We start from the raw sequence: 26,989 nt of genomic DNA, 5'->3' as shown, positions 1-26,989 counted from the left end.
TTCCAGACCCAACCTGTAGCTGGAGGAATCAATGCACAGCTTGTGAATCTCGAAAAGGGTTTATGCTGCAAAAGTAACATTTTCTGTGTGTTCCTTGGGTAGCTATAGATACACATACTATGCATGGTTCCACACGGGAACCAGAGGCATCCATGGTGGGAGGACCCTTTTGAGTCTCTCTATAAAAGCCTCGATCACAAAGACCCTGAAATGGGAAGTTTGTTGTCTACTTTGAAGGTAAGTGTCAATAGCAACCAAGTGAAGCGTAACAGAGGTGTATGCAAGGCGTGATATCTGAAGGAGAAGCAGACAGCAGAAAATGACCTGGACTGCTGCTAGAAGAATGGAAATCTGTCTAGGAAGACAGTAGTGCACAAACCTCTTCTGTTTGTCTGTGTTGCAGACTCTAGGACTTAAGGAGCGAGACAGCAAAGTTAAACTTTTTTTTTTTTTTTTGTGAGGTACTAGGGACAGCTCAAGGAGGGTGAACCAGGGCTGAATGGCCGAGGTTGGGGCTACCAGGATGAGAATGAGGGATGTTTGCCAAAGATTGCAAATCACAAATGGAAGAAGTAGGAGAGGTCCACTGCCCCTGGACTGTAGGTGTGGAAGTATGGTTGCCAGGTTTGGTCATTTTGTGTTTGCAAACAGGTCAGTATGGGAGTAGGACTTGGGGGAGTTCCCACTCATGGACTTTTTGATGTGCCCTGCTGAACAAGTCTGCAAAGTCATTGTACACTCCCGGAATCTAGTCTGAGTAGACGGATCCTCTGATCTATTGCTCACCTCCAAATGCTCTGAGCAAGAGAAGACAACTGCAGGGAGTGTGTGTCATCGTGTTTCTGCAGGTAAAGCACAGCAGTTGTGAGTCCGGACTAGAACCACCTTGCGTTCAATGAGAGGGAGTCCACACCTCCTGTATGGTCGGTTCTTGGAGATGTACTCCCAAACCAGTGAGCAAGACATCCATTGTAATGGTCATTTGCGGAACTGGGTCCAAGAAGGGCCGTCCGTGCAGCAGGATATTTGCATTCCACCACTGCAGAGAGCAATGAGTACAGCCCCAGATCAAAACTAGGTCCTCCCATACTCTCCGCCTATGACCGTTGTGCCACCATGACGCCGTGTGTTCCCTTGGCATGTGGGAAGACAGTAATAAAAGAGGCCATCATGCCTAGAAGGCGAATGAACAGTCTGGCCTTTACCTGGCAATCTGGCTGATAAAGAAGAAACAACGCTTGGAATGCTTGGACTCTTGCTAGGATGGGGAATGCTTTTCCCCATGCCAGAGTAGAGTATAGATCTGAGAAAGGGTTGTATATGGAGGGGCTGGAGGTGGGACCTGACAGAATTGACAGCTAAGCTTAAGCTGTGCAGATGTATGGTAGCCTAGGTGTGGGCAAGGCACTGCTGCTGCGCTCTTTCTCAAGCAATTGTCAAGGTGAGGGAACACCCAGCTGCCGCTCCTTTAAAGGTGAGGGGGCACCACTGCAAGATACTTTGTGAATACTCTGCAAGCTGTGGTCACTCTGAAGGGAAGCACTTTGAACTGGTAATGCTAACCACTTACCATAAAACTGACAAATACCCGATGTGTAGACTGGATGGCAATATGAAAGAAGGCGTCCTTTCAGGTTGAGGGCAGTCATGAAGTCACCTTGTTGTAAGAGAGGAATGACATCTTGGAAATCTACCATGTTAAAGTTCTCAGACAGGTTGTATTTGTAGAGGGGCCAGAAGTCGAGCATGGGCCTGAGGGACCCATCCTTCTTTGGAAAGAGAAAGTAAAGGGAATATACTCTTTCGCTTTGTTTTGTGCCTTTTCCCTCTTGAAGCAGATGCGGATGTTCTCGGGCTAGATTGTGTCGGCTAGGGAAGATGTTTGGTGGTGTTTAGAGGAGTTCTAGACAATACCCCTCTGCTATACCTAGAACCCAATGATCCAAAGTGATTTTTAGCCTTGGAGCAGAAACTCCTTGAACCTTTCACCTACTCTGCTGAGTGGTCAGGAACAGAGTGAGCGAGTCACTGTTAAGCAGGTGCAGCCCTTTTTGGCCTCCGCCTTACCTCCCCCCCCTACTGTCGTTACCCTTGAGTCCTCCCCTGTATTTACCCCAATAGTTTGTTTGCTGCTGTTGCTGTCTGGGAAAGAACAAGGATACCTCGGGCTTGGTGGCCTTGGCTCCGCCATGAAATTGTAAGTGGCGAAAGAAGTCCAGACACCTGGGGGTTTGCAATGCACCCATTGCTCTGGCTGTCTCAGCATCCTTTCTTGATATTTTCTAGTGTCTGCTCAACTTGTGGGCCTAACAGATGTTCGCCATCAAAGGGCAAGTTAATCAGATGCTGCTGTTTAAAGCAGAAACAAGCAACCAGGAATGCCTTCACAGAAAGATAGTTTTGTTGACGCCCCTAGCAGCGATATATGCTGTGTCCAAGGTGCACTGGATATTGATATTGGAGATAATTTTCCTCTCTGCTACCAACTCCTGACCTCTCTTCCAGTACTGGTTTAGGAGGTGTTGCAGTCACGCAAGGAGGAGAGAGTGGGTGCAGCAGAGAAGAGGGCAGAGGAAGACGGGGTGAAATGGCTCTTATCTTGGCACCCAGGCTTTTTCTGCATCGACTCAAAGGGCAGATTTATAGCCTCCTCAAAAGTCAATTTCCTATTTGGGGGAGACAGAGTCTTGCTTGGAGGGCGAGCTTTGCCAGATTCGCCCAGTCCCAGGCTGAATGTGAATTTGTTGCTGCCTTTCATCAATCTCCTGCTAGAGGCGTTCAAGGACGGGTTGGCCCTGCTCTTCGGAAGAGACTGAGGATGCTGCCCTGGATGTTGGCTTTCTAGAAGCCAAGCCTGCACCGAGTCCGACTTAGTCTCTGAAGGCTTCAACGACAGGATTCAAGGGTGTCTTTGACGCCGTATCCAAGGAGCCTCCTGAAATCGAAGGGCCTGGTTTCGAGACAGGCTTTGACACAGAATGATGTACATGCAATAGCTCCTATTCAGTGTTTCAGTACCAACCATGGCCTTGCAGCATGAGAAATAATTACATTAAGTGTTTAACATTATCTGTAAGGAGGGGTCCTTAAAAAACTATTGCTGTGAAAGTCAAGGGCTACACCTGCCCCATAGGGACCATGTGTGTTACTATTTGATGATCTGGGGACAGACAGACAGTAAAAGCAGGTGGCCAACCCACTTAAGTTACACAAGTTTTACTTTCCTCTGGAGGTAGTCGGCGACTGACTGTATGGGTAAAGGGCAGGTTATTAACTGTTGCACTCAGAAGAAAAACACTCATGGTATCGGCTTGTGCCAATTCAGCTCAGACAGTAGTCCTCTAATGGTCCTCCCGTAATATCAGATTGCCTTATGCTATACTTTTTAAGTTGGAAACACACTCACTCAAATTTGGAAGGAAATTAAAAGACATCAAGAGCCAAGCTCGAGAAATATAGAAGATCTTAATTCTGATTAGAACTAAGGGCCTCATTCCGACCCTGGCGGTCTAAGACCGCCAGGGCCGCGGGCAACGGAAGCACTGCCAACAGGCTGGCGGTGCTTCAGTGCCCATTCTGACCGCGGCGGTAAAGCCGCGGTCAGAAAAGGGGATCCGGCGGTTTCCCGACGGATTTCCCCTGGCTGGGCTGAAACTCCATGGCGGCGCTGCTGAATGCAGCGCCGCCATGGGGATTCCGACCCCCTTCCCGCCAGCCTGTTTCTGGCGGTTTTGACCGCCAGGAACAGGATGGCAGGAACGGGTGTTGTGGGGCCCCTGGGGGCCCCTGCACTGCCCATGCCACTGGGCAGACAGTGAAAATCGCGACGGGTGCAACTGCACCTGTCGCACCCCTGCAACACCGCCGGCTCCATTCGGAGTCGGCCTCTGTGTTGCAGGGCCTTTCCCGCTGGGCCGGCGGGCGCTCCCCTGGCGGGCGCCCGCCGGCCCAGCGGGAAAGTCAGAATGGCCTCCGCGGTCTTCTGACAGCGGAGCAGCCATTTGGCGGTTCCCGCCAGGCGGGCGGCGTCCGCCGCCCACCCGGGTCAGAATGACCCCCTAAGTGTGTCGAATTGTGCAGAAAGGCAATCCTCCTAAACAGTACATAAAGGGATTACAAGGCACACACCACCATACGATGCAAACATGCAGACTACAAGTAATTACATTCTTTACCATTCACATGACAGAAGGCCTGTTCAAACTCTTGAGTTTAGCATCAGTCCATTTGAGCCACGAGCTCTATACACTGTCCACCTTTAAGCTGGAATATCTGTATTCCAATCTAGGGTCACCATGTATATCGGAATACACACAACAGCTTCTACACGGGATTACCATGGAAGAGAGGACCAAACATCCAAGACATTTTGGATACCAAAAAGCAACAGGGGAAAAATATGGTTGCACTGCTGGTCAATTAACTGCCACAGAGAGGACATCCACATCTTCTGTTCACGGCCCTGAGATGATGTGCGAGGTCAGGTATGGGTAGGCGAAATGGGGTCCTCTCACTGGTCAACTCTAAGTATGAAGTGATGTCCCACGCAGTGCAAAGTGTCATTTGACACCAGGTTTAAAAAGGGTCTTGAAAGTTTTTCTAATTGTGAAAGATATGATCATGAACAAGTATTCAAAGTTATCAGTGTGCAACCTAGTTTTGTGCAGTGCAACCTAGTTTTGTGCAGTTAGATGAACAATGGTGTGCCAACTTAAGGCCTATTCAAAAGATCTGAAAGCTTGGCATGCGCAGCATCGGGTTCCAATAAACGCAGCCACACATGCAATGAAATTGCCCATCACTCGATTAATAAACGTATCAAATGTTTGACTATCATCACTTATCAGTATTGTAACCTAACAAAGCAGGTGTATTTGTACAGCATCTTAACAAGGTGCTCTCTTGGTGCCCGATATTTTTATTGGTATAGGGTGATGCTCACAGTGATACCTCTAGAGGTGTATTAACCTTGGGCAGCCATCTATTGACATGCAATGCACAAATTGAAACTGCTTACCCACATGCAAACAGCGCCTTCCACAGTCTGCACAATTGCCAAGCACAGGAAGCTTATTGACAGCCAAAGAACAATGATGGGTGATGTAGAGATGACTTGGTTGTAGTGTGGTTCTATAAAAACACTGAACACAAATATGGGGCGGTAGGATGGATGGAGTAATGGGGTGTATACCCAGATGCAGATAAGGGGAATGGATGCATGGTCACGCTGTGAAGGGGAGGAGTAGAAAGAACATCTTACCAGCAAAAACGCAGGCAAAAATATAAGAAACTCCACAAGGTAGAGAGATCTGCGGTTAGGCTGTGCAAGAAATGGCAAAGTCCTGACAGGCATCACCCTGTGAAGACACCAAATGTCAGATGTTACATGGCAGACAGCCATTTGGGAAGGACCCAGCCAGCATTGTAAAGGGAAGGCATGCTACCATCCTGCATCACAAAAGCATGCTTTTACGCAGGCTACACCAGGGAGTGTCTCCCTCCCCCCCTACACAATCCCATTATTTAGATTCTCACATACAACACCATCAACCCACCAACCACTGATAATCTCCCTTTGTGTATCATTATTTATGTGCAACAGTTCTTCTGCTTCTTTTAAATCATTTGCATGGTTGACACAATTTCAAACCCCTCATACTCCTCCCACTGACAGGGTTCAAACTCTTTACTCCCAAAACAAATGTAATGGTGTGCTTAAAAATAATATAAATAAAAAATATTATTGGTTTAAAAATATATTTTATTACAGCAACTCCAAAATAATATTGGAACAAGAAAGAACTGGAACAATGGACATAAACATAACCAGTATTTTGCCCTCAACTCTTTTTTGCTAACTCCCAGAAACCTCACAAAAGGCACTCACCAACTATGAATAGTAAGTGATGTCCCCTCATGATCATGTGACCTCAGAGAGAAAGAAGAGGACTGCAGGAAAGATGTACATTCGCAGACTGCTTCTATGTACACCAGATTCTGATATCGACTACACTCACAATAAAATAACACTTAGTGGCATTCATTTGGTTTGCTTGTGCCCTCCTTTTACCTCAGCAAACTGTTGCCAAAAATCAGTTATCAGGAAGCAGTCATATGCCTTCAGCAGACAGGGGGAGTCAAGGCATTCATTACCAAACAGCCCCAACACTATGACTACAACAGCTGCATGCCCCAGAAAGCAAATGCTAGGAGCACCAAGTCAATTACTGGACAAGTTAATTTCCATTATTTGTGGAGTGAGACTAACAGTCACATCCCTCCTGACCCTGAGTAATAAACTTACAAGAAAGCTTTATGTAGTATCACCCAGGAAAAGGTCATAAAATGGACATTTCTAGCAACAAACCAGGTTTCTCAAATCTGTGCCTCTGTCGCCACGATAGAACAAAGACTATCTTCATTGGTCTGCCAATTACAGAACAGACTGGATGCAAAAACAACTAAAACCCACGATTAACCTCCCTTTCTCCTCCAATCCTCGGGAGGACTCTCAAATACAAAACCCTAAGAAGGTGAAGAGAGACAAATTGAACCTGGGGATTATGTCGCTACAAGATGTTGGGAGACTCTTCCCAAGATACGCTGCAGAACCTTCAAAAGATAGTCCAGTCTTGAACAAGGGAAAGTGATCATATGAGCTAGATAATGGGGAACAGGATACAGGGAAGGAGGCGGAGGTTATAGATATAAACGGACGACCCTGCAAAAAAATCTTTTATAAAAAGGTAATAAAAATTGCAATAATGAAACTTCTATTTATAAATTGTTTTAACATGATGACATGAACCTTTACAGCACAATATCGGTCAACATACAAAAATATTATAAAAAGAATACAAAAGTGTGCAAAATCCCCAAGCAGCTTTGTTTTCAAGTATTGCCAACAACAATAAGAGGTGCTTCATCATATCGGTATCCCTCATACTACAAGAACACAGGGAATACATGCAATGTGCGTCCTTGTCACATCTAAGGAAAGTCAACGTCCTCCAATTAGCTCCAGGGTGAACCAAACAAGCAATCAAAAGAACGACAAGCACCTCAATGATGCAAACTCCCCCATCCCCCGCCCCCAAAATACAATGATTAACTGACTTTTCAACCTCATGAGAACTACAAATAAGCATTTGCCAAATCTCATCTTACATAATGAGGACAGGGAACCTAGTCAGGATGAAATCCATTCAAGCATCATAACAGTCCAGAGCAGCCCTTTAACACCGCCATCTATAATGTAGAGCATATCTCTGGGAGTTTAAACCTCCCCAAATCTGCAGCAACAAGGACAGTACAAAACTGAGGAACTGAATTACAGCAGTAAAGGGATACCAGCACTGTGTGCAGACTCTTCAAAAAAATGTTTCCTTCAGCAGCCGAGAAAACCCTTAGTAGAATATCTGGATATCTTCAAAGCTCTTTTCAATAATTACATTGTTCGGTGGTATGAACAGTCAAGACAAGAAAGGAAAAACCTACGCAATCCTTACCATCAAGCATTCTACCTCTAAAAGACCTGACTGTTAATTAATATTTTTTAACACCATGGGCCAGGTCCATCATTAAGGGTAAAGTACTGTGACTCTGCCAATGAGAAATCACAAGCAAGCCCGAAAGGCACAGAATACAAATTAATGCACACCCCTGGAATCCTTCATGAGGGTTGGGGCGATCCTTAATTTAAATTCCTAAAAAAGTGCCACAGTGACTCGCAACATCTCTAACTAATGCAGACCGATCCTTTGGCCATGCATTTGCAGTCAGAATTTAACTATACACCTGTATGAAAACAGTGATGCCAAGCTGCTTCTATAAAAGGCCCATAAATCGTGCCCCACACTACTACATCTATCCCATGTGCAATTCAACTGGCTGGCACGAAAGCTCGCTGTAAAGCACTGGTTGCTTCTCTTGGTCCATTCCGTACATCATCATACATGTTCCATCAACTAAACAGAATTTTTGGGCATATCACGAGCAAGGAACTTGGAACTGTTACAATCTGTTGTCAATTGTTGTCTATCAGCACCTTAATACACAGAAATAAAGGCTGGGAAGTATGGTACCAACAAACAAAAAATAATGGTGTATTTCAGGCCCCTGCTCACGACGTACACACACACTGTGCAGCCTGTTGATGATAAGAACTTTGTGGATGGAGGAGCCAATACACATGTAACCATGCATCACTGCTGACGGTCCCGAAGTTCTTCTACAGAAAGGCACTCATAGGCCCTAGCTTTACAAACTGCATCACGACATGGTGTTGGTAAGGCTTCGTGTCCACAAGCAGCAATTGAGCAGCTCAGTTCAGCAACACTGTATTAAAGAACTATATCAAAAAAGGCAACCTATGGCTGAAGTCCATCTTTGGAAGCCCGAATTAAGAGACTGCTTCTCTCCATTGTGCAGTGTACAGTGCATCTGTTGGCGTCACGTCACGCACATGCACACAACAGGCACAGGAAAATCAACTGTGACACTAGAGGACTCCGCCTACCATGTTGTTGTCAGTCTTTGCCTCAAAGGAGGAACTTGGTTTGGGAGCAGGGAGGATTCCCGAATCTGGCTGCACGAAGCCTCGTCGGTCAATCAAACTGAAAAAAGAAAGGGAAAATAAACAAAATAAGAGCAAAAACATTCTGAAAACAGACGTGCACACAGAGGTTGCCATTAAGAGACAATCCGCTAGCTCAGCTTGAAAGCATGCAGAACGTGAAGGCAGGCCAATACTGAGCAACCATTAACTATTTTTTGTGGTCTGAGTTGATGTGCCCAAACAATGCTGACATTCCTTGACCTAAGATGTGAATAGATAGTACCCGGACTAGCCATGGTTACAGTTGTTATAGTTACCTTGTTATTTAACTGTTAACCTTTACTATATTTTGCACTTCAAATAATTTGGTGATCTCAGGCGAAGTTTGATTGCAGACCATGCAGCAGAGAACCAACCTGAATTGATCACTACGACCCACGAAGCCATAGCACCACCTTAGAAAGGCAGAACTTTTTAGTCCAGAAACGCTATGTCCGATTATGTCGTTTGTTATGTAGCACATAATAGTTGAGACCAAAAAGTGGTCACATACCTGATTCTGTAATTGGAGGCTCTGCTTACGTAATATTTCATTGGGGTGCACTCCTGTATTACTGACAATATGAAAATGCTAATAAAATAATTTAAAAAATATATATATTTGATGGTGCATCAAGCTTACTGCAGAGAATACCACTTGAACACACAGGTGGAGATGTCATTTTTCTGGGAAGGAGTGTGTAGGATCGTCCTTTCACACGCCAAAAGGATAAGGAGAGTATGGCCTTTCCTTACTAGAGGGCAGCTACTTCTGCGGAGATACAGTAGATGTTTTCTATATAGGGATGCAACAATGAGTGCTGTTTTCTTAGAAGTATTGGTATGAATGCTAGCATGGAGTAGGTATCCTTATGCCAGTGGTAGAAGTAAGTTAGCAGTTGGGTATGTTCATCCGTTACATATATGAAAGCAAGAAGAACTGTGCGTGAAGTAGTGAAAAATAAGTATATTTGAATTAGAAAAGTCGGAAAAATGGACAACAACCAGATGATGTGTTGTCCCAACAGTCTACTGTAATTTGGGGAGAGAACACTTATCAGTAGACTGTGAGGGGCACATATCATAAAGACTGATAAAAGTGAACAATGAGCGGGATCTTTCACCGCAGGGTACTGAGTGACATCAAATACACAGCTAAGTTCAAGTGGTCTATAGTATCACTCAGCACACAGAGGTAAAAAAAAAAAAAAAAACCCATGTTATTCACTTTTTGCCCATCTATAATTTTATGCTGCGTGGCCCCCCAAAACACCTGCCCCCACTTCCAGTTTCTACACAGGGGAGTAATGGGGGTGAAATACATAACTTGTCTCAAACGTAAAGCTTCCTGCCAGGCACTCCCACCACCCTCTGTGCCTTCCCTCCTCCTTGCCTCCTGAAACTGCTCTTTGGTCTCCATCTGAGCAGAGAGCCAGTGGCTGTGGAGACAAGCTCTCAGAGTACCCTTTCAGAAGAAGACAGGAAATCTTTTAACAACTTTTGTACCCACTCCTGCTAGGACAAAAATATATTTACAATCTGGTATCAGAGTGATGCTCAGCCACAGTAATACATAGAAAAATAAATTATAGATGGTTAACAGTGAATAATGGGGATGTTTTTCACCAAGGGGCTCTGAGTGGCACACCGGAAGTGACGTTCGAGCTGTCGATGTCACTCAGGGACCCTGTGCTGAGATACCCACAAGTAAACTTACTTTGAGAATAGGGTACTCTGTCATTTTGTATTGCAGTGGTGCAAGTAGGGAAGCTATTATTCTAGGGGAGCAGATGCAACCAACAGACTGTTAAATGAAACACTTTTGAAGATCGCAGACTTCAAGACGACAGCTTTTTGATCAGGTAGCTCACCAGGTTTGTGAAAGCAGCACTGTGGTTAGAGCTTTGGGGGTTGGTTTTTATCACACTGAAGTTCAAATCAGGTATGAACTTTGGTTAAAGGTTCCTCAACAATTTCCCGACAGTTGCTCTTGAAGGGACATTAAGACATTTTTGTGCTTTACAGCAGTATTTTTTGCTATGAGCATTTTTTTATGAGTTAATAATTGTTTTCTTTATTTTGCACAATGAAAGGACTTGGATCAAACCCACAAGGTACTGTATACTTCAAGTGTGACGAGGGGTTAAATAAAGCCAATGTGACTATTTACAACAATGTAACTTTGTTGGGAGCCCATGTACAGCACCTTGGTGTGAAATATTCAGCATGTTGATAAATAAAACAAACCGACGCTAAACACCACTAGTAGGCAAAAACAGAAGAATAAGTCAATTAGGGCACCTGCACTGCTTGGGATGGTGTAGTGGATTCTTACCTGGGAGGCAGAGGGGAGCATAGTACTGCACAGCAGTTTGTGATGATACTTTGATGACTGTAGGGATTCCCAGAGTCTTCCGCATTTTTGCTTGACCATGAACCTTTAATCTGTTTTAGAAATGTCAACATTAGATGAGAAGGGACATTCATACACAGTACAACTCCGGTGAAGAGGGGCTGCTTCTCCCTCCAGCAGAACAGGACAGCAAACAATACCACCACCCTCCATCCCCCCACCCAATGAGGCCAGTGTCCCCCTCACTATAGACGCCACGCTCCTCATGCCAGCCCACACCTTTTTGCACTCTGCTGGTAGAATATGGTAAATATCAGCTGAACAGTCACCGGAAGCAGGGAAAACGCAGATTTACAAGCCGCATTTTTGGGTCTGTGCTGTCATTCCACATTCCAGGGACCATATCTTGTAACAGCCAAATTTAGATGTGAGAATAGCCTCCAGAATCGGATATTTGTCTCTTGGCATCTCACACCTGAATGTGGTCAACCCATAATGAGGGCTTGTGTGTTAACAAGTTGGAACAGCCACACAAATCGTGGGAATTAAAAGGAGAAAAACTATGTTATGATTTTGTTTTTAAATACAGAAGTTGGTAAATACTAAAAGCTGATGGGTTAATTCAGAGAGGTGGTTTGTGCCATCTCAAGGAGAGTAAACATACATAATTACAACGTTTTCTATATCCACAAAGGAAAACGTAAACCCTGCTGGATTAGAAGTCTAATTAGTATTTGAAAAAAAAGGGAGGCGGGGGGCTATGTGAGGCAGACAGGAGGCACAGACAGCTGGTGCCCACAAATAAGGCTACTATTATTTACCAGAAATTAACTACTAAATAAACTGAAGAAACAGCCACTATTGATACAAGTTACATCCAGATGAGGAGACTGTAATTGTAGGCATCTGCTTTTGACAGATGCATGTCACATTGCAATGTTTGCACACATTACATCGAAATTAAACTATTGTAACTCACGTTACAGAAGCATAAATAGCTCCTTAATCCACAGATTACAGTGTATTCAAGATCAGGCTGTGAGATTAAGTCTTTTAGCTCTTAGATTCTCCAAGGCATTGCCAATGCTACTGAGCCTGTCAAACAATACCGGGCAGATGCAATTTCATGTACAGTAACAGTCCAAGGCTCCATGTGTTCTATTGCACTCATAGTCCCTAGCCAAATCCATAAATCTAATAATTGGTATTGAGAGATCCCTAAAATGTTGAAGTCTACTAGGATTGCCTTTGAGATACATTTAGTCTACACATTATAGAGATGTTGGGCCTCATTACGACCTTGGGCAGTCTTAGGACCACCAGGGCTGCGGTGGCGGTCAGACCGAGGCCAACGTGGTGGTCCAACAGCCACATTACGACCAGCGCCACGGTCAAGATCACCAGCACCGCCACTTCTCCTCCACTGGAGGTGCTGGCGGTCCTAATCCACCAGGGCAGTGCTGCAAGCAGCACTGCCCTGGGGATGAGTCCCTTCTCTGCCGGCGATTACATGGCGGTAGCACCGCCATGTAAAGGCTAGCGGAGATGAGGTGCAGACAGTGAACAGCGCGACGAGCGCTGGCGCACCCTATGCACTACAACGTTGCTGCTGGCTCTATTGTAAGCCGGGTCCATGTTGTGTGATGTTTCCCGCTGGGCCAGCGGGAAACTTGTAATAGGGGCTGCGGGAAAGGGACTCGCACTGGCGGTAACCTGACCGCGGGCCTTCAACGGACAGCTTTTTCCTTCTGCCAGAGTCACAATTAGGGCCATTGTTCTTAAATTCCATGTTGATCTCCCATTTGAGCAAACTGATCTGACTTGGTTATTAAAACCGGCCCTAAATTGTTTTATAGGGAATAAGCCAATGTTTTATAAGACTTCATACTAAAGTACTTGATCCACTGCTTTAAAAAAAACAGAAAATAATCATTAATTAGATCACCTTTGTAATAACCTTTCACCATTAATGTATAAGAAGGAGTCATATAGACACTAAAGAATGTAAGTGTCTATATCAATGACTATCCACAGTAAGGTTAAATTAAGACTCTAGCCCAATGTTCTCTGACAAAGTCAATTTATAGAATACCTATGCAAGTCTGTTACAACCTGTAGGCAGATGGCTGGCTATGCAGTGTGCCAATGTAGGGGGTATACTCTGCAGATAGTACAGGTCACCCTTATCGGTTGTCAGGGGTTAAAATAATAACTCTAAATTCTCTCTTTTGTGTAAGTGTGGGTGAGCAGTTTAGGCTTACCAGAGGATAATGCTAAGCATTCGCTGATAACAGTTAATAAATGAGACACACACAAGAAGAAACTCAAGACCAATTTTAGAAAATTATGGCACTTTTATATTATTCTTAGACACCAAAAATCTTTGGCCTAAGGTAATGCTGTTGGAGGTATTATTTTGCACAGTGAGTTAAGTATTACACACCAATGCGTTTTTACGTGGTAATGCTTTTCAATGGATAAGAAACATGTACTGTATACGGGTACTAGCAGAGGTATTTCAGGGGTCCAGTACATAGCTTAAGATGGCTTCCCTGCTCACTTGCAATAACTAGGAATCCAACTAGACATCACAGGGGCATACCTGCTCATGCACCTATGTCTACACATCAAATATAATGCACCCTGCCTTAGGGCTTTAAGGCCTGCTGTAGAGTTGACTTGCATATATTAGCTGCAGTGATCTGGGGCATGGCACACAGTGCGTGTGCTATGTAGTGTTCTCCCCCATGGCTTGCATCATGAAACGCAGTCTGCAATGGTAGGCTGTGTGCAATTTGTATGGGGGTCCTACAGGGTGGCACAAAACATACTGCACCCGTAAGACCCTCTTTAGTACCCAGGCCCTAGGTACCAGGGGTACCACTTAATAGGGACTTACAGCGGTGCTAAAGTGTGCGCCAACTGTATACAATTAGAGCTTTTAACTTGTTTTAGGGAAGAGCACTGGCACTTGGGATTTGGTTAGCAGGAACCCAGTGCACCTTCAGTCGAAAAACCTTATTACTAGTGGCAAAAAGTGGGAGTGATCATGTCAAAAGGAGCACTTTCCTACACACTCACAATAATGAATGAAGACCTAGTACACAAGAGCCAAGTTGGGTCCCCTGCATTATAACTGGGTGTAAGGAAATGCCTCCTTGGCATGGTTGCCCCCTGACTTTTTGCCTTTGCTGATGCTATGTTTACAATTGAAAGTGTGCTGAGGCCTGCTAACCAGGCCCCAGCACCAGTGTTCTTTCCCTAACCTGTACTTTTGTATCCACAATTGGCAGACCCTGGCATCCAGATAAGTCCCTTGTAACTGGTACTTCTAGTACCAAGGGCCCTGATGCCAAGGAAGGTCTCTAAGGGCTGCAGCATGTCTTATGCCACCCTGGAGACCTCTCACTCAGCACAGACACCCTGCTTGCCAGCTTGTGTGTGCTAGTGAGGACAAAACGAGTAAGTCGACATGGCACTCCCCTCAGGGTGCCATGCCAGCCTCTCACTGCCTATGCAGTATAGGTAAGACACCCCTCTAGCAGGCCTTACAGCCCTAAGGCAGGGTGCACTATACCATAGGTGAGGGTACCAGTGCATGAGCCTGGTACCCCTACAGTGTCTAAACAAAACCTTAGACATTGTAAGTGCAGGGTAGCCATAAGAGTATATGGTCTGGGAGTTTGTCAAACACGAACTCCACAGCACCATAATGGCTACACTGAAAACTGGGAAGTTTGGTATCAAACTTCTCAGCACAATAAATGCACACTGATGCCAGTGTACATTTTATTGTAAAATACACCACAGAGGGCACCTTAGAGGTGCCCCCTGAAACTTAACCGACTATCTGTGTAGGCTGACTAGTTTTAGCAGCCTGCCACAAACCGAGACATGTTGCTGGCCCCATGGGGAGAGTGCCTTTGTCACTCTGAGGCCAGTAACAAAGCCTGCACTGGGTGGAGATGCTAACACCTCTCCCAGGCAGGAATTGTCACGCCTGGCGGTGAGCCTCAAAGGCTCACCTCCTTTGTGCCAACCCAGCAGGACACTCCAGCTAGTGGAGTTGCCCGCCCCCTCCGGCCAGGCCCCACTTTTGGCGGCAAGGCCGGAGAAAATAATGAGAATAACAAGGAGGAGTCACTGGCCAGTCAGGACAGCCCCTAAGGTGTCCTGAGCTGAGGTGACTCTAACTTTTAGAAATCCTCCATCTTGCAGATGGAGGATTCCCCCAATAGGGTTAGGATTGTGACCCCCTCCCCTTGGGAGGAGGCACAAAGAGGGTGTACCCACCCTCAGGGCTAGTAGCCATTGGCTACTAACCCCCCAGACCTAAACACGCCCTTAAATTTAGTATTTAAGGGCTACCCTGAACCCTAGAAAATTAGATTCCTGCAACTACAAGAAGAAGGACTGCCTAGCTGAAAAACCCCTGCAGAGGAAGACCAGAAGACGACAACTGCCTTGGCTCCAGAAACTCACCGGCCTGTCTCCTGCCTTCCAAAGATCCTGCTCCAGCGACGCCTTCCGAAGGGACCAGCGACCTCGACATCCTCTGAGGACTGCCCCTGCTTCGAAAAGACAAGAAACTCCCGAGGACAGCGGACCTGCTCCAAGAAAAGCTGCAACTTTGTTTCCAGCAGCTTTAAAGAACCCTGCAAGCTCCCCGCAAGAAGCGTGAGACTTGCAACACTGCACCCGGCGACCCCGACTCGGCTGGTGGAGATCCGACGCCTCAGGAGGGACCCCAGGACTACTCTAAGACTGTGAGTACAAAAACCTGTCCCCCCTGAGCCCCCACAGCGCCGCCTGCAGAGGGAATCCCGAGGCTTCCCCTGACCGCGACTCTTTGAATCCTAAGTCCCGACACCTGGGAGAGACCCTGCACCCGCAGCCCCCAGGACCTGAAGGACCGGACTTTCACTGGAGGAGTGACCCCCAGGAGTCCCTCTCCCTTGACCAAGTGGAGGTTTCCCCGAGGAACCCCCCCCTTGCCTGCCTGCAGCGCTGAAGAGATCCCTAGATCTCCCATTGACTTCCATTACAAACCCGACGCTTGTTTCTACACTGCACCCGGCCGCCCCCGCGCCGCTGAGGGTGAAATTTCTGTGTGGGCTTGTGTCCCCCCCGGTGCCCTACAAAACCCCCCTGGTCTGCCCTCCGAAGACGCGGGTACCTACCTGCAAGCAGACCGGAACCGGGGCACCCCCTTCTCTCCATTCTAGCCTATGTGTTTTGGGCACCACTTTGAACTCTGCACCTGACCGGCCCTGAGCTGCTGGTGTGGTGACTTTGGGGTTGCTCTGAACCCCCAACGGTGGGCTACCTTGGACCAAGAACTGAACCCTGTAAGTGTCCTACTTACCTGGTAAAACTAACAAAAACTTACCTCCCCCAGGAACTGTGAAAATTGCACTAAGTGTCCACTTTTAAAACAGCTATTTGTCAATAACTTGAAAAGTATACATGCAATTTTGATGATTTGAAGTTCCTAAAGTACTTACCTGCAATACCTTTCGAATGAGATATTACATGTAGAATTTGAACCTGTGGTTCTTAAAATAAACTAAGAAAAGATATTTTTCTATATAAAAACCTATTGGCTGGATTTGTCTCTGAGTGTGTGTACCTCATTTATTGTCTATGTGTATGTACAACAAATGCTTAACACTACTCCTTGGATAAGCCTACTGCTCGACCACACTACCACAAAATAGAGCATTAGTATTATCTATTTTTACCACTATTTTACCTCTAAGGGGAACCCTTGGACTCTGTGCATGCTATTCCTTACTTTGAAATAGCACATACAGAGCCAACTTCCTACATTGGTGGATCAGCGGTGGGGTACAAGACTTTGCATTTGCTGGACTACTCAGCCAATACCTGATCACACGACAAATTCCAAAATTGTCATTAGAAATTGATTTTTGCAATTTGAAAAGTTTTCTAAATTCTTAAAAGACCTGCTAGGGCCTTGTGTTAGATCCTGTTTAGCATTTCTTTTAGAGTTTAAAAGTTTGTAAAAGTTTGAATTAGATTCTAGAACCAGTTGTAGATTCTTAAAAAGTATTCCAACTTTTAGAAGCAAAATGTCTAGCACAGATGTGAGTGTGGTGGAACTCGACACCACACCTTACCTCCATCTTAAGATGAGGGAGCTAAGGTCACTCTGTAAAATAAAGAAAATAACAATGGGCCCCAAACCTACCAAAATACAGCTCCAGGAGCTTTTGGCAGAGTTTGAAAAGGCCAACCCCTCTGAGGGTGGCAACTCAGAGGAAGAGGATAGTGACTTGGAGGACAATTCCCCCCTACCAGTCCTATCTAGGGAGAACAGGGTCCCTCAAACCCTGACTCCAAAAATAATAGTCAGAGATGCTGGTTCCCTCACAGGAGAGACCAACACCTCTGAAATCACTGAGGATAGCCCCAGTGAAGAGGACATCCAGTTAGCCAGGATGGCCAAAAGATTGGCTTTGGAAAGACAGATCCTAGCCATAGAGAGGGAAAGACAAGAGATGGGCCTAGGACCCATCAATGGTGGCAGCAACATAAATAGGGTCAGAGATTCTCCTGACATGTTGAAAATCCCTAAAGGGATTGTAACTAAATATGAAGATGGTGATGACATCACCAAATGGTTCACAGCTTTTGAGAGGGCTTGTGTAACCAGAAAAGTGAACAGATCTCACTGGGGTGCTCTCCTTTGGGAAATGTTCACAGGAAAGTGTAGGGATAGACTCCTCACACTCTCTGGGCAAGATGCAGAATCTTATGACCTCATGAAGGGTACCCTGATTGAGGGCTTTGGATTCTCCACTGAGGAGTACAGGATTAGGTTCAGGGGGGCTCAAAAATCCTCGAGCCAGACCTGGGTTGACTTTGTTGACTACTCAGTGAAAACACTAGATGGTTGGATTCAAGGCAGTGGTGTAAGTAATTATGATGGGCTGTACAATTTATTTGTGAAAGAACACCTGTTAAGTAATTGTTTCAATGATAAACTGCATCAGCATCTGGTAGACCTAGGACCAATTTCTCCCCAAGAATTGGGAAAGAAGGCGGACCATTGGGTCAAGACAAGGGTGTCCAAGACTTCAACAGGGGGTGACCAAAAGAAAGGGGTCACAAAGACTCCCCAGGGGAAGGGTGATGAGACAACCAAAACTAAAAATAGTAAAGAGTCTTCTACAGGCCCCCAAAAACCTGCACAGGAGGGTGGGCCCAGAGCCTCTTCACAAAACAATGGGTACAAGGGTAAAAACTTTGATCCCAAAAAGGCCTGGTGTCATAGCTGTAAACAGCATGGACACCAAACTGGAGACAAGGCCTGTCCCAAGAAAGGTTCCACTCCAAACTCCCATCCAGGTAACACTGGTATGGCTAGTCTCCAAGTGGGATCAACAGTGTGCCCAGAGCAAATCAGGGTCCACACTGAAGCTACTCTAGTTTCTGAGGGTGGGGTGGATTTAGCCACACTAGCTGTCTGGCCGCCTAACATGCAAAAATACAGACAGCAACTCTTAATTAATGGGACTAGAATAGAGGGCCTGAGGGATACAGGTGCCAGTGTCACCATGGTGACAGAGAAACTGGTTTCCCCTGGCCAATACCTGACTGGAAAAACTTACACAGTCACCAACGCTGACAATCAGAGAAAAGTACATCCCATGGCAATGGTTACTTTAGAATGGGGAGGGGTCAATGGCCTGAAACAGGTGGTGGTCTCCTCAAATATCCCAGTGGACTGTCTGCTTGGAAATGACCTGGAGTCCTCAGCATGGGCTGAGGTAGAACTAAAAACCCATGCAGCAATGCTGGGTATCCCTGAACTGGTGTGTGTGAAAACAAGAGCACAATGCAAGGCACAGGGTGAAAAAGTAGAGCTGGAGTCTGGAAAAATGGCCCAGCCTACCAAGAGAACAGGAAAGTCAGTTGGGAAACCAACTGCAACACAGCAAAAGAAAGGGAACCTCTCTTCTCAGGAAGAAGTTCTGCCCTCTGAGGGAACTGAGCCTTTGGAGCTTGAACCTTACCAGGTTGAGCTCTTAGGCCCAGGGGGACCCTCCAGGGAGGAGCTGTGTAAGGGACAAGAAACCTGTCCCTCTCTTGAAGGCCTTAGGCAGCAAGCTGCTGAAGAGTCCAAAGGCAAGAAAAATGGAACGCATAGGGTCTATTGGGAAGATGGACTCCTGTACACTGAGGCCAGAGACCCCAAACCTGGTGCCACTAGGAGAGTGGTAGTGCCTCAGCTGTTCAGAGAGTTCATCCTAACATTGGCCCATGACATTCCCCTTGCTGGACATTTGGGACAAACCAAGACGTGGGAGAGGTTAGTCAACCACTTCTACTGGCCCAATATGTCCAACATGGTTAAGGAGTTTTGCCTCTCCTGCCCCACCTGTCAAGCCAGTGGTAAGACAGGTGGGCATCCAAAGGCCCCCCTCATTCCACTTCCAGTGGTGGGGGTTCCCTTTGAAAGAGTGGGTGTGGACATAGTTGGTCCACTGGAACCTCCCACAGCCTCAGGAAATATGTATATCCTGGTAGTAGTGGATCATGCTACCAGGTATCCTGAAGCTATTCCCCTTAGGTCGACTACTGCCCCTGCAGTAGCCAAGGCCCTCATTGGTATCTTTACCAGAGTGGGTTTCCCTAAGGAGGTGGTGTCTGACAGAGGTACCAACTTCATGTCAGCATACCTAAAGCACATGTGGAATGAGTGTGGAGTGACTTATAAATTCACTACACCCTACCATCCACAAACTAATGGCTTGGTTGAGAGATTCAACAAGACATTAAAAGGCATGATCATGGGGCTCCCAGAAAAGCTCAAAAGAAGATGGGATGTCCTCTTGCCATGTCTGCTTTTCGCTTACAGAGAGGTGCCACAGAAGGGAGTAGGATTCTCACCCTTTGAACTTCTGTTTGGTCATCCTGTAAGGGGACCACTTGCCCTTGTTAAAGAAGGCTGGGAGAGACCTCTCCATGAGCCTAAACAGGACATAGTGGACTATGTACTTGGCCTTCGCTCCAGAATGGCAGAGTACATGGAAAAGGCAACCAAAAACCTTGAGGCCAGCCAACAGCTCCAGAAGTTTTGGTATGACCAAAAGGCTGCACTGGTTGAGTTCCAGCCAGGGCAGAAAGTCTGGGTTCTGGAGCCTGTGGCTCCCAGGGCACTCCAGGACAAATGGAGTGGCCCTTACCCAGTACTAGAGAGGAAGAGTCAGGTCACCTACTTGGTGGACCTGGGCACAAGCAGGAGCCCCAAGAGGGTGATCCATGTAAACCGCCTTAAGCTCTTCCACGACAGGGCTGATGTCAATCTGTTGATGGTAACAGATGAGGATCAGGAGGCAGAGAGTGAACCTCTCCCTGATCTTCTGTCGTCAGACCCAAAAGATGGTACAGTAGATGGAGTGATCTACTCAGACACCCTCTCTGGCCAACAGCAAGCTGATTGTAGGAGAGTCCTACAACAGTTTCCTGAACTCTTCTCCTTAACCCCTGGTCAAACACACCTGTGTACCCATGATGTGGACACAGGAGACAGCATGCCTGTCAAAAACAAAATCTTTAGACAGTCTGACCATGTTAAGGAAAGCATCAAGGTGAAGTCCACAAGATGCTGGAATTGGGAGTAATTGAGCGCTCTGACAGCCCCTGGGCTAGCCCAGTGGTCTTAGTCCCCAAACCTCACACCAAAGATGGAAAGAAAGAGATGAGGTTTTGTGTGGACTACAGAGGGCTCAATTCTGTCACCAAGACAGATGCTCATCCAATTCCTAGAGCTGATGAGCTCATAGATAAATTAGGTGCTGCCAAATTCTTAAGTACCTTTGACTTGACAGCAGGGTACTGGCAAATAAAAATGGCACCTGGAGCAAAAGAGAAAACAGCATTCTCCACACCTGATGGGCATTATCAGTTTACTGTTATGCCCTTTGGTTTAAAGAATGCCCCTGCCACCTTCCAAAGGTTGGTGAATCAAGTCCTTGCTGGCTTGGAGTCCTTTAGCACAGCTTATCTTGATGATATTGCTGTCTTTAGCTCCACCTGGCAGGATCACCTGGTCCACCTGAAGAAGGTTTTGAAGGCTCTGCAATCTGCAGGCCTCTCTATCAAGGCATCCAAATGCCAGATAGGGCAGGGAACTGTGGTTTACTTGGGACACCTTGTAGGTGGAGGCCAAGTTCAGCCACTCCAACCCAAGATCCAGACTATTCTGGACTGGGTAGCTCCAAAAACCCAGACTCAAGTCAGGGCATTCCTTGGCTTGACTGGGTATTACAGGAGGTTTGTGAAGGGATATGGATCCATTGTGACAGCCCTCACTGAACTCACCTCCAAGAAAATGCCCAAGAAAGTGAACTGGACTGTGGAATGCCAACAGGCTTTTGACACCCTGAAACAAGCAATGTGCTCAGCACCAGTTCTCAAAGCTCCAGATTATTCTAAGCAGTTCATTGTGCAGACTGATGCCTCTGAACATGGGATAGGGGCAGTTTTGTCCCAAACAAATGATGATGGCCTTGACCAGCCTGTTGCTTTCATTAGCAGGAGGTTACTCCCCAGGGAGCAGCGTTGGAGTGCCATTGAGAGGGAGGCCTTTGCTGTGGTTTGGTCCCTGAAGAGGCTGAGACCATACCTCTTTGGGACTCACTTCCTAGTTCAAACTGACCACAGACCTCTCAAATGGCTGATGCAAATGAAAGGTGAAAATCCTAAACTGTTGAGGTGGTCCATCTCCCTACAGGGAATGGACTTTATAGTGGAACACAGACCTGGGACTGCCCATGCCAATGCAGATGGCCTTTCCAGGTTCTTCCACTTAGAAAATGAAGACTCTCTTGGGAAAGGTTAGTCTCATCCTCTTTCGTTTGGGGGGGGGTTGTGTAAGGAAATGCCTCCTTGGCATGGTTGCCCCCTGACTTTTTGCCTTTGCTGATGCTATGTTTACAATTGAAAGTGTGCTGAGGCCTGCTAACCAGGCCCCAGCACCAGTGTTCTTTCCCTAACCTGTACTTTTGTATCCACAATTGGCAGACCCTGGCATCCAGATAAGTCCCTTGTAACTGGTACTTCTAGTACCAAGGGCCCTGATGCCAAGGAAGGTCTCTAAGGGCTGCAGCATGTCTTATGCCACCCTGGAGACCTCTCACTCAGCACAGACACCCTGCTTGCCAGCTTGTGTGTGCTAGTGAGGACAAAACGAGTAAGTCGACATGGCACTCCCCTCAGGGTGCCATGCCAGCCTCTCACTGCCTATGCAGTATAGGTAAGACACCCCTCTAGCAGGCCTTACAGCCCTAAGGCAGGGTGCACTATACCATAGGTGAGGGTACCAGTGCATGAGCCTGGTACCCCTACAGTGTCTAAACAAAACCTTAGACATTGTAAGTGCAGGGTAGCCATAAGAGTATATGGTCTGGGAGTTTGTCAAACACGAACTCCACAGCACCATAATGGCTACACTGAAAACTGGGAAGTTTGGTATCAAACTTCTCAGCACAATAAATGCACACTGATGCCAGTGTACATTTTATTGTAAAATACACCACAGAGGGCACCTTAGAGGTGCCCCCTGAAACTTAACCGACTATCTGTGTAGGCTGACTAGTTTTAGCAGCCTGCCACAAACCGAGACATGTTGCTGGCCCCATGGGGAGAGTGCCTTTGTCACTCTGAGGCCAGTAACAAAGCCTGCACTGGGTGGAGATGCTAACACCTCTCCCAGGCAGGAATTGTCACGCCTGGCGGTGAGCCTCAAAGGCTCACCTCCTTTGTGCCAACCCAGCAGGACACTCCAGCTAGTGGAGTTGCCCGCCCCCTCCGGCCAGGCCCCACTTTTGGCGGCAAGGCCGGAGAAAATAATGAGAATAACAAGGAGGAGTCACTGGCCAGTCAGGACAGCCCCTAAGGTGTCCTGAGCTGAGGTGACTAACTTTTAGAAATCCTCCATCTTGCAGATGGAGGATTCCCCCAATAGGGTTAGGATTGTGACCCCCTCCCCTTGGGAGGAGGCACAAAGAGGGTGTACCCACCCTCAGGGCTAGTAGCCATTGGCTACTAACCCCCCAGACCTAAACACGCCCTTAAATTTAGTATTTAAGGGCTACCCTGAACCCTAGAAAATTAGATTCCTGCAACTACAAGAAGAAGGACTGCCTAGCTGAAAAACCCCTGCAGAGGAAGACCAGAAGACGACAACTGCCTTGGCTCCAGAAACTCACCGGCCTGTCTCCTGCCTTCCAAAGATCCTGCTCCAGCGACGCCTTCCGAAGGGACCAGCGACCTCGACATCCTCTGAGGACTGCCCCTGCTTCGAAAAGACAAGAAACTCCCGAGGACAGCGGACCTGCTCCAAGAAAAGCTGCAACTTTGTTTCCAGCAGCTTTAAAGAACCCTGCAAGCTCCCCGCAAGAAGCGTGAGACTTGCAACACTGCACCCGGCGACCCCGACTCGGCTGGTGGAGATCCGACGCCTCAGGAGGGACCCCAGGACTACTCTAAGACTGTGAGTACAAAAACCTGTCCCCCCTGAGCCCCCACAGCGCCGCCTGCAGAGGGAATCCCGAGGCTTCCCCTGACCGCGACTCTTTGAATCCTAAGTCCCGACACCTGGGAGAGACCCTGCACCCGCAGCCCCCAGGACCTGAAGGACCGGACTTTCACTGGAGGAGTGACCCCCAGGAGTCCCTCTCCCTTGACCAAGTGGAGGTTTCCCCGAGGAACCCCCCCCTTGCCTGCCTGCAGCGCTGAAGAGATCCCTAGATCTCCCATTGACTTCCATTACAAACCCGACGCTTGTTTCTACACTGCACCCGGCCGCCCCCGCGCCGCTGAGGGTGAAATTTCTGTGTGGGCTTGTGTCCCCCCCGGTGCCCTACAAAACCCCCCTGGTCTGCCCTCCGAAGACGCGGGTACCTACCTGCAAGCAGACCGGAACCGGGGCACCCCCTTCTCTCCATTCTAGCCTATGTGTTTTGGGCACCACTTTGAACTCTGCACCTGACCGGCCCTGAGCTGCTGGTGTGGTGACTTTGGGGTTGCTCTGAACCCCCAACGGTGGGCTACCTTGGACCAAGAACTGAACCCTGTAAGTGTCCTACTTACCTGGTAAAACTAACAAAAACTTACCTCCCCCAGGAACTGTGAAAATTGCACTAAGTGTCCACTTTTAAAACAGCTATTTGTCAATAACTTGAAAAGTATACATGCAATTTTGATGATTTGAAGTTCCTAAAGTACTTACCTGCAATACCTTTCGAATGAGATATTACATGTAGAATTTGAACCTGTGGTTCTTAAAATAAACTAAGAAAAGATATTTTTCTATATAAAAACCTATTGGCTGGATTTGTCTCTGAGTGTGTGTACCTCATTTATTGTCTATGTGTATGTACAACAAATGCTTAACACTACTCCTTGGATAAGCCTACTGCTCGACCACACTACCACAAAATAGAGCATTAGTATTATCTATTTTTACCACTATTTTACCTCTAAGGGGAACCCTTGGACTCTGTGCATGCTATTCCTTACTTTGAAATAGCACATACAGAGCCAACTTCCTACAGTGGGACACATTTTGCTTAATTAAAATAGGCAAAGGTGTACAACCTGCATAAGGGGCATTACATTAACTTAAGGCCCCTACAGGGGCTAGCATAGCTTTTGTTTATGTTTGTTCTTGGTTCATGTCCAAGCTTTTTATTCACATCCAGGTGCTATGTCTATGGTTTGAACTCTACTGAGTTTCACCAAGTGTGCTCGGCATGAATCAAGACCACGTTTAAGGCACATGCCACGCTATCAACATTCTAGGAACTATAATACAATTGTCAGCGTAAGCAGTGCTTGAGTATCAGATACCACTGACGTTTGCTTCGAAAAGGTAACATTGAATAAGTTCACTTTAAATGTATGATGCGTGGCCTGAACACTAAGGCCTCAAAGATACAGCTCTACTTCATGGCCTTCTCAATTATAATTCTCCACCACTTCAGTGTTTTTTGGAAACCTATCAAAGTTAATCTCTCCAACAATGTGACTATTTACAGGGTCAAATGCCTACGAATTCCACAAATGTACACTACAGTGGCTCCAACCCACTCCCAACACACTTTCTTTGATGACAGTTAGGGTAATAATACCATGCACCATGAACACTTTTTTTCCTGAAACATTACATGCTTTAAAGGAAGTATAGCAGTCTATCCACTTATTTAGCTGGAAATATCCCAACAGTATCTTGACTTGAGGAATTAACATGGTCAAACTAACAATAGTTTTCTGGGTGGAGTTGTCCCCTGCTGCTTTTACTAGAGAACACCCTGACATGGCTGCACTAGATTGGTGTGTAGACCCCTGGGACTGTTTTGTTAGATTTGCTCTTATCTTAGTTTTGAGAAATTTCATATTTTGGCCACAAATCCCCTTGCCAATATCATAGAAGGTTCTCAAGCACTCACTTATAAACTAATAGAGGTGATCAACACCAAGCAGAGACCTAACTAGACATAGGGAATGACTGACCTGTACCATGGCAACATAGTAGACACGTACACATCATGAATAACACGAAACCACAGAGCATAACATGTAGAGCAAGGATTCAGTCATTAAGGGTGGTTGATATTGTGAAACATAGTTCTGTAATCAAACATATATATCACCTGTTGTCTGAATGCAGGGGTACCTGTTCTATGTATGTTAAGCCACGGACTGACATCGTAATGCAATGGCCCCACTGACAGTAATTTCTATAACATGCTTACATGAATAATTAATGTACACTTTAAATGCCACTAAAAGTGTTTTAAAAAAATACAACAGTATACTGGGGAAATCGTTTTTTTTTTTTTTTTTTTTTTTTTTTTTTTTTAAAGGGGAGCAATATTACCCCTTTTTACATGTCTGGAAATTCGTCTGGTTTACCCATTTGACCCAACAGCATTAGACAATCCTTGTGACGTAATCCATTTAATTTGCAGCTATTTTAATGCAGATTTTACCTTGCTTTGGCATTTTAGTATTCTGGTTCACTGTAGCAGTCTAAACTAAAAAGTCAACTTAAAAGTAGGAGTAATTTTACAGTTTGAAGACTTTTCTGGATTCACATGCGACCCTCCTGTCTCCACAGTATGAGGTTCAGACAAGCAAACATGGTAGGGACGGACAAGTAAACATCATCACACCCTATAGGAAAGGCCACCAAAAACAGGGAAAAAAGAAACTGAAGATGCTAACCACACAAGGGGACATCACTGGTGTATGTCTGAAGTCACAGTGAAAGGATGAGATGAGACACCAAATGGTCAAAATACAAAGGAAAACAAAGAAGAAAAAAAATACAATTCCAAAACTAAGCACTAGATCGCAGAATACAGCACGCATCCAGAAACGCTTCAACCTTTTTTGCTTTGCAGCATGAATATCTTTTGAATTATCACAATTATAAAGCAACATTTCCCCCTCTTTGTAAAGTAGAGTTGCACTAGCTGAGGGTTAGCAACCAGTCTCTCTCATTTGCGCTTCACTATTTGCTTGTATGTCAATGCAGTAGAGTTTGAGATTGTCTCCCCCACACAAATGTCATTTATGGATATGTTCATTAGAAATGCTAGAGTTGCTCTTTTTCCTAGTGAGTGTACATTTGGTTTCTCCTACAAGTCACATCCTACTTCCCTGTAGCACCCTTGGCCAGTTTGCACAATCCAAATGCACTATTCATCTTGCTATAGTAGCCTTTGTGGCACATGGGACGAAGTACTAGTTGCCTTTCTGCTCTGTCTTGTCTTGAGTGTAGTACATGATTTCCCTTCTGACATGCAATGTGCATAGTGCCCTTTCTCTATCTTATGGGCCTTCCTTCATTGAGTCATTTGCTGGCCATCGCTGACCCACTATTGGCCATAATGCAGTCTCGGATATTGCCGATTCTGCTGCGATGTACCTGTTCTCTGAGAAGCGTTGTTCTGTGCCGCCTGTGTTGGGGAGGGTTGCAAATTCCCTCTTTCCATTGGTTTTCC

General features: G+C 46.2%; 1 protein-coding gene across 4 annotated transcripts in view; it reads right to left on the bottom strand.

Annotated features, from left to right (window-relative positions):
- ZDHHC18 (zinc finger DHHC-type palmitoyltransferase 18) overlaps positions 1–26,989 on the bottom strand; it is a 93,099-nt gene that overhangs the window by 30,375 nt on the left and 35,735 nt on the right. For 2 of the 4 annotated variants that reach the window (XR_011201464.1, XR_011201465.1), the window contains exons 7-9: positions 10,932–11,041; positions 8,519–8,615; positions 5,261–5,357 (exon numbers count right to left, since the gene is read on the bottom strand). Coding sequence is in view for 2 of the 4 variants with exons in the window: in XM_069224054.1 (XP_069080155.1) it covers positions 8,519–8,615; positions 10,932–11,041 (207 nt within the window). In the remaining 2 variants the exon portion in view is untranslated. The remainder of the gene's footprint in view (positions 1–5,260; positions 5,358–8,518; positions 8,616–10,931; positions 11,042–26,989) is intronic. The other 2 variants (XM_069224054.1, XM_069224055.1) reach the window with 1 other exon arrangement.

The sequence above is a fragment of the Pleurodeles waltl genome, chromosome 3_1 (assembly GCF_031143425.1).
Source record: "Pleurodeles waltl isolate 20211129_DDA chromosome 3_1, aPleWal1.hap1.20221129, whole genome shotgun sequence".
NCBI classification, from domain to species: domain Eukaryota; kingdom Metazoa; phylum Chordata; class Amphibia; order Caudata; family Salamandridae; genus Pleurodeles; species Pleurodeles waltl.
This window is presented reverse-complemented; position numbering and strand designations above follow the sequence as displayed.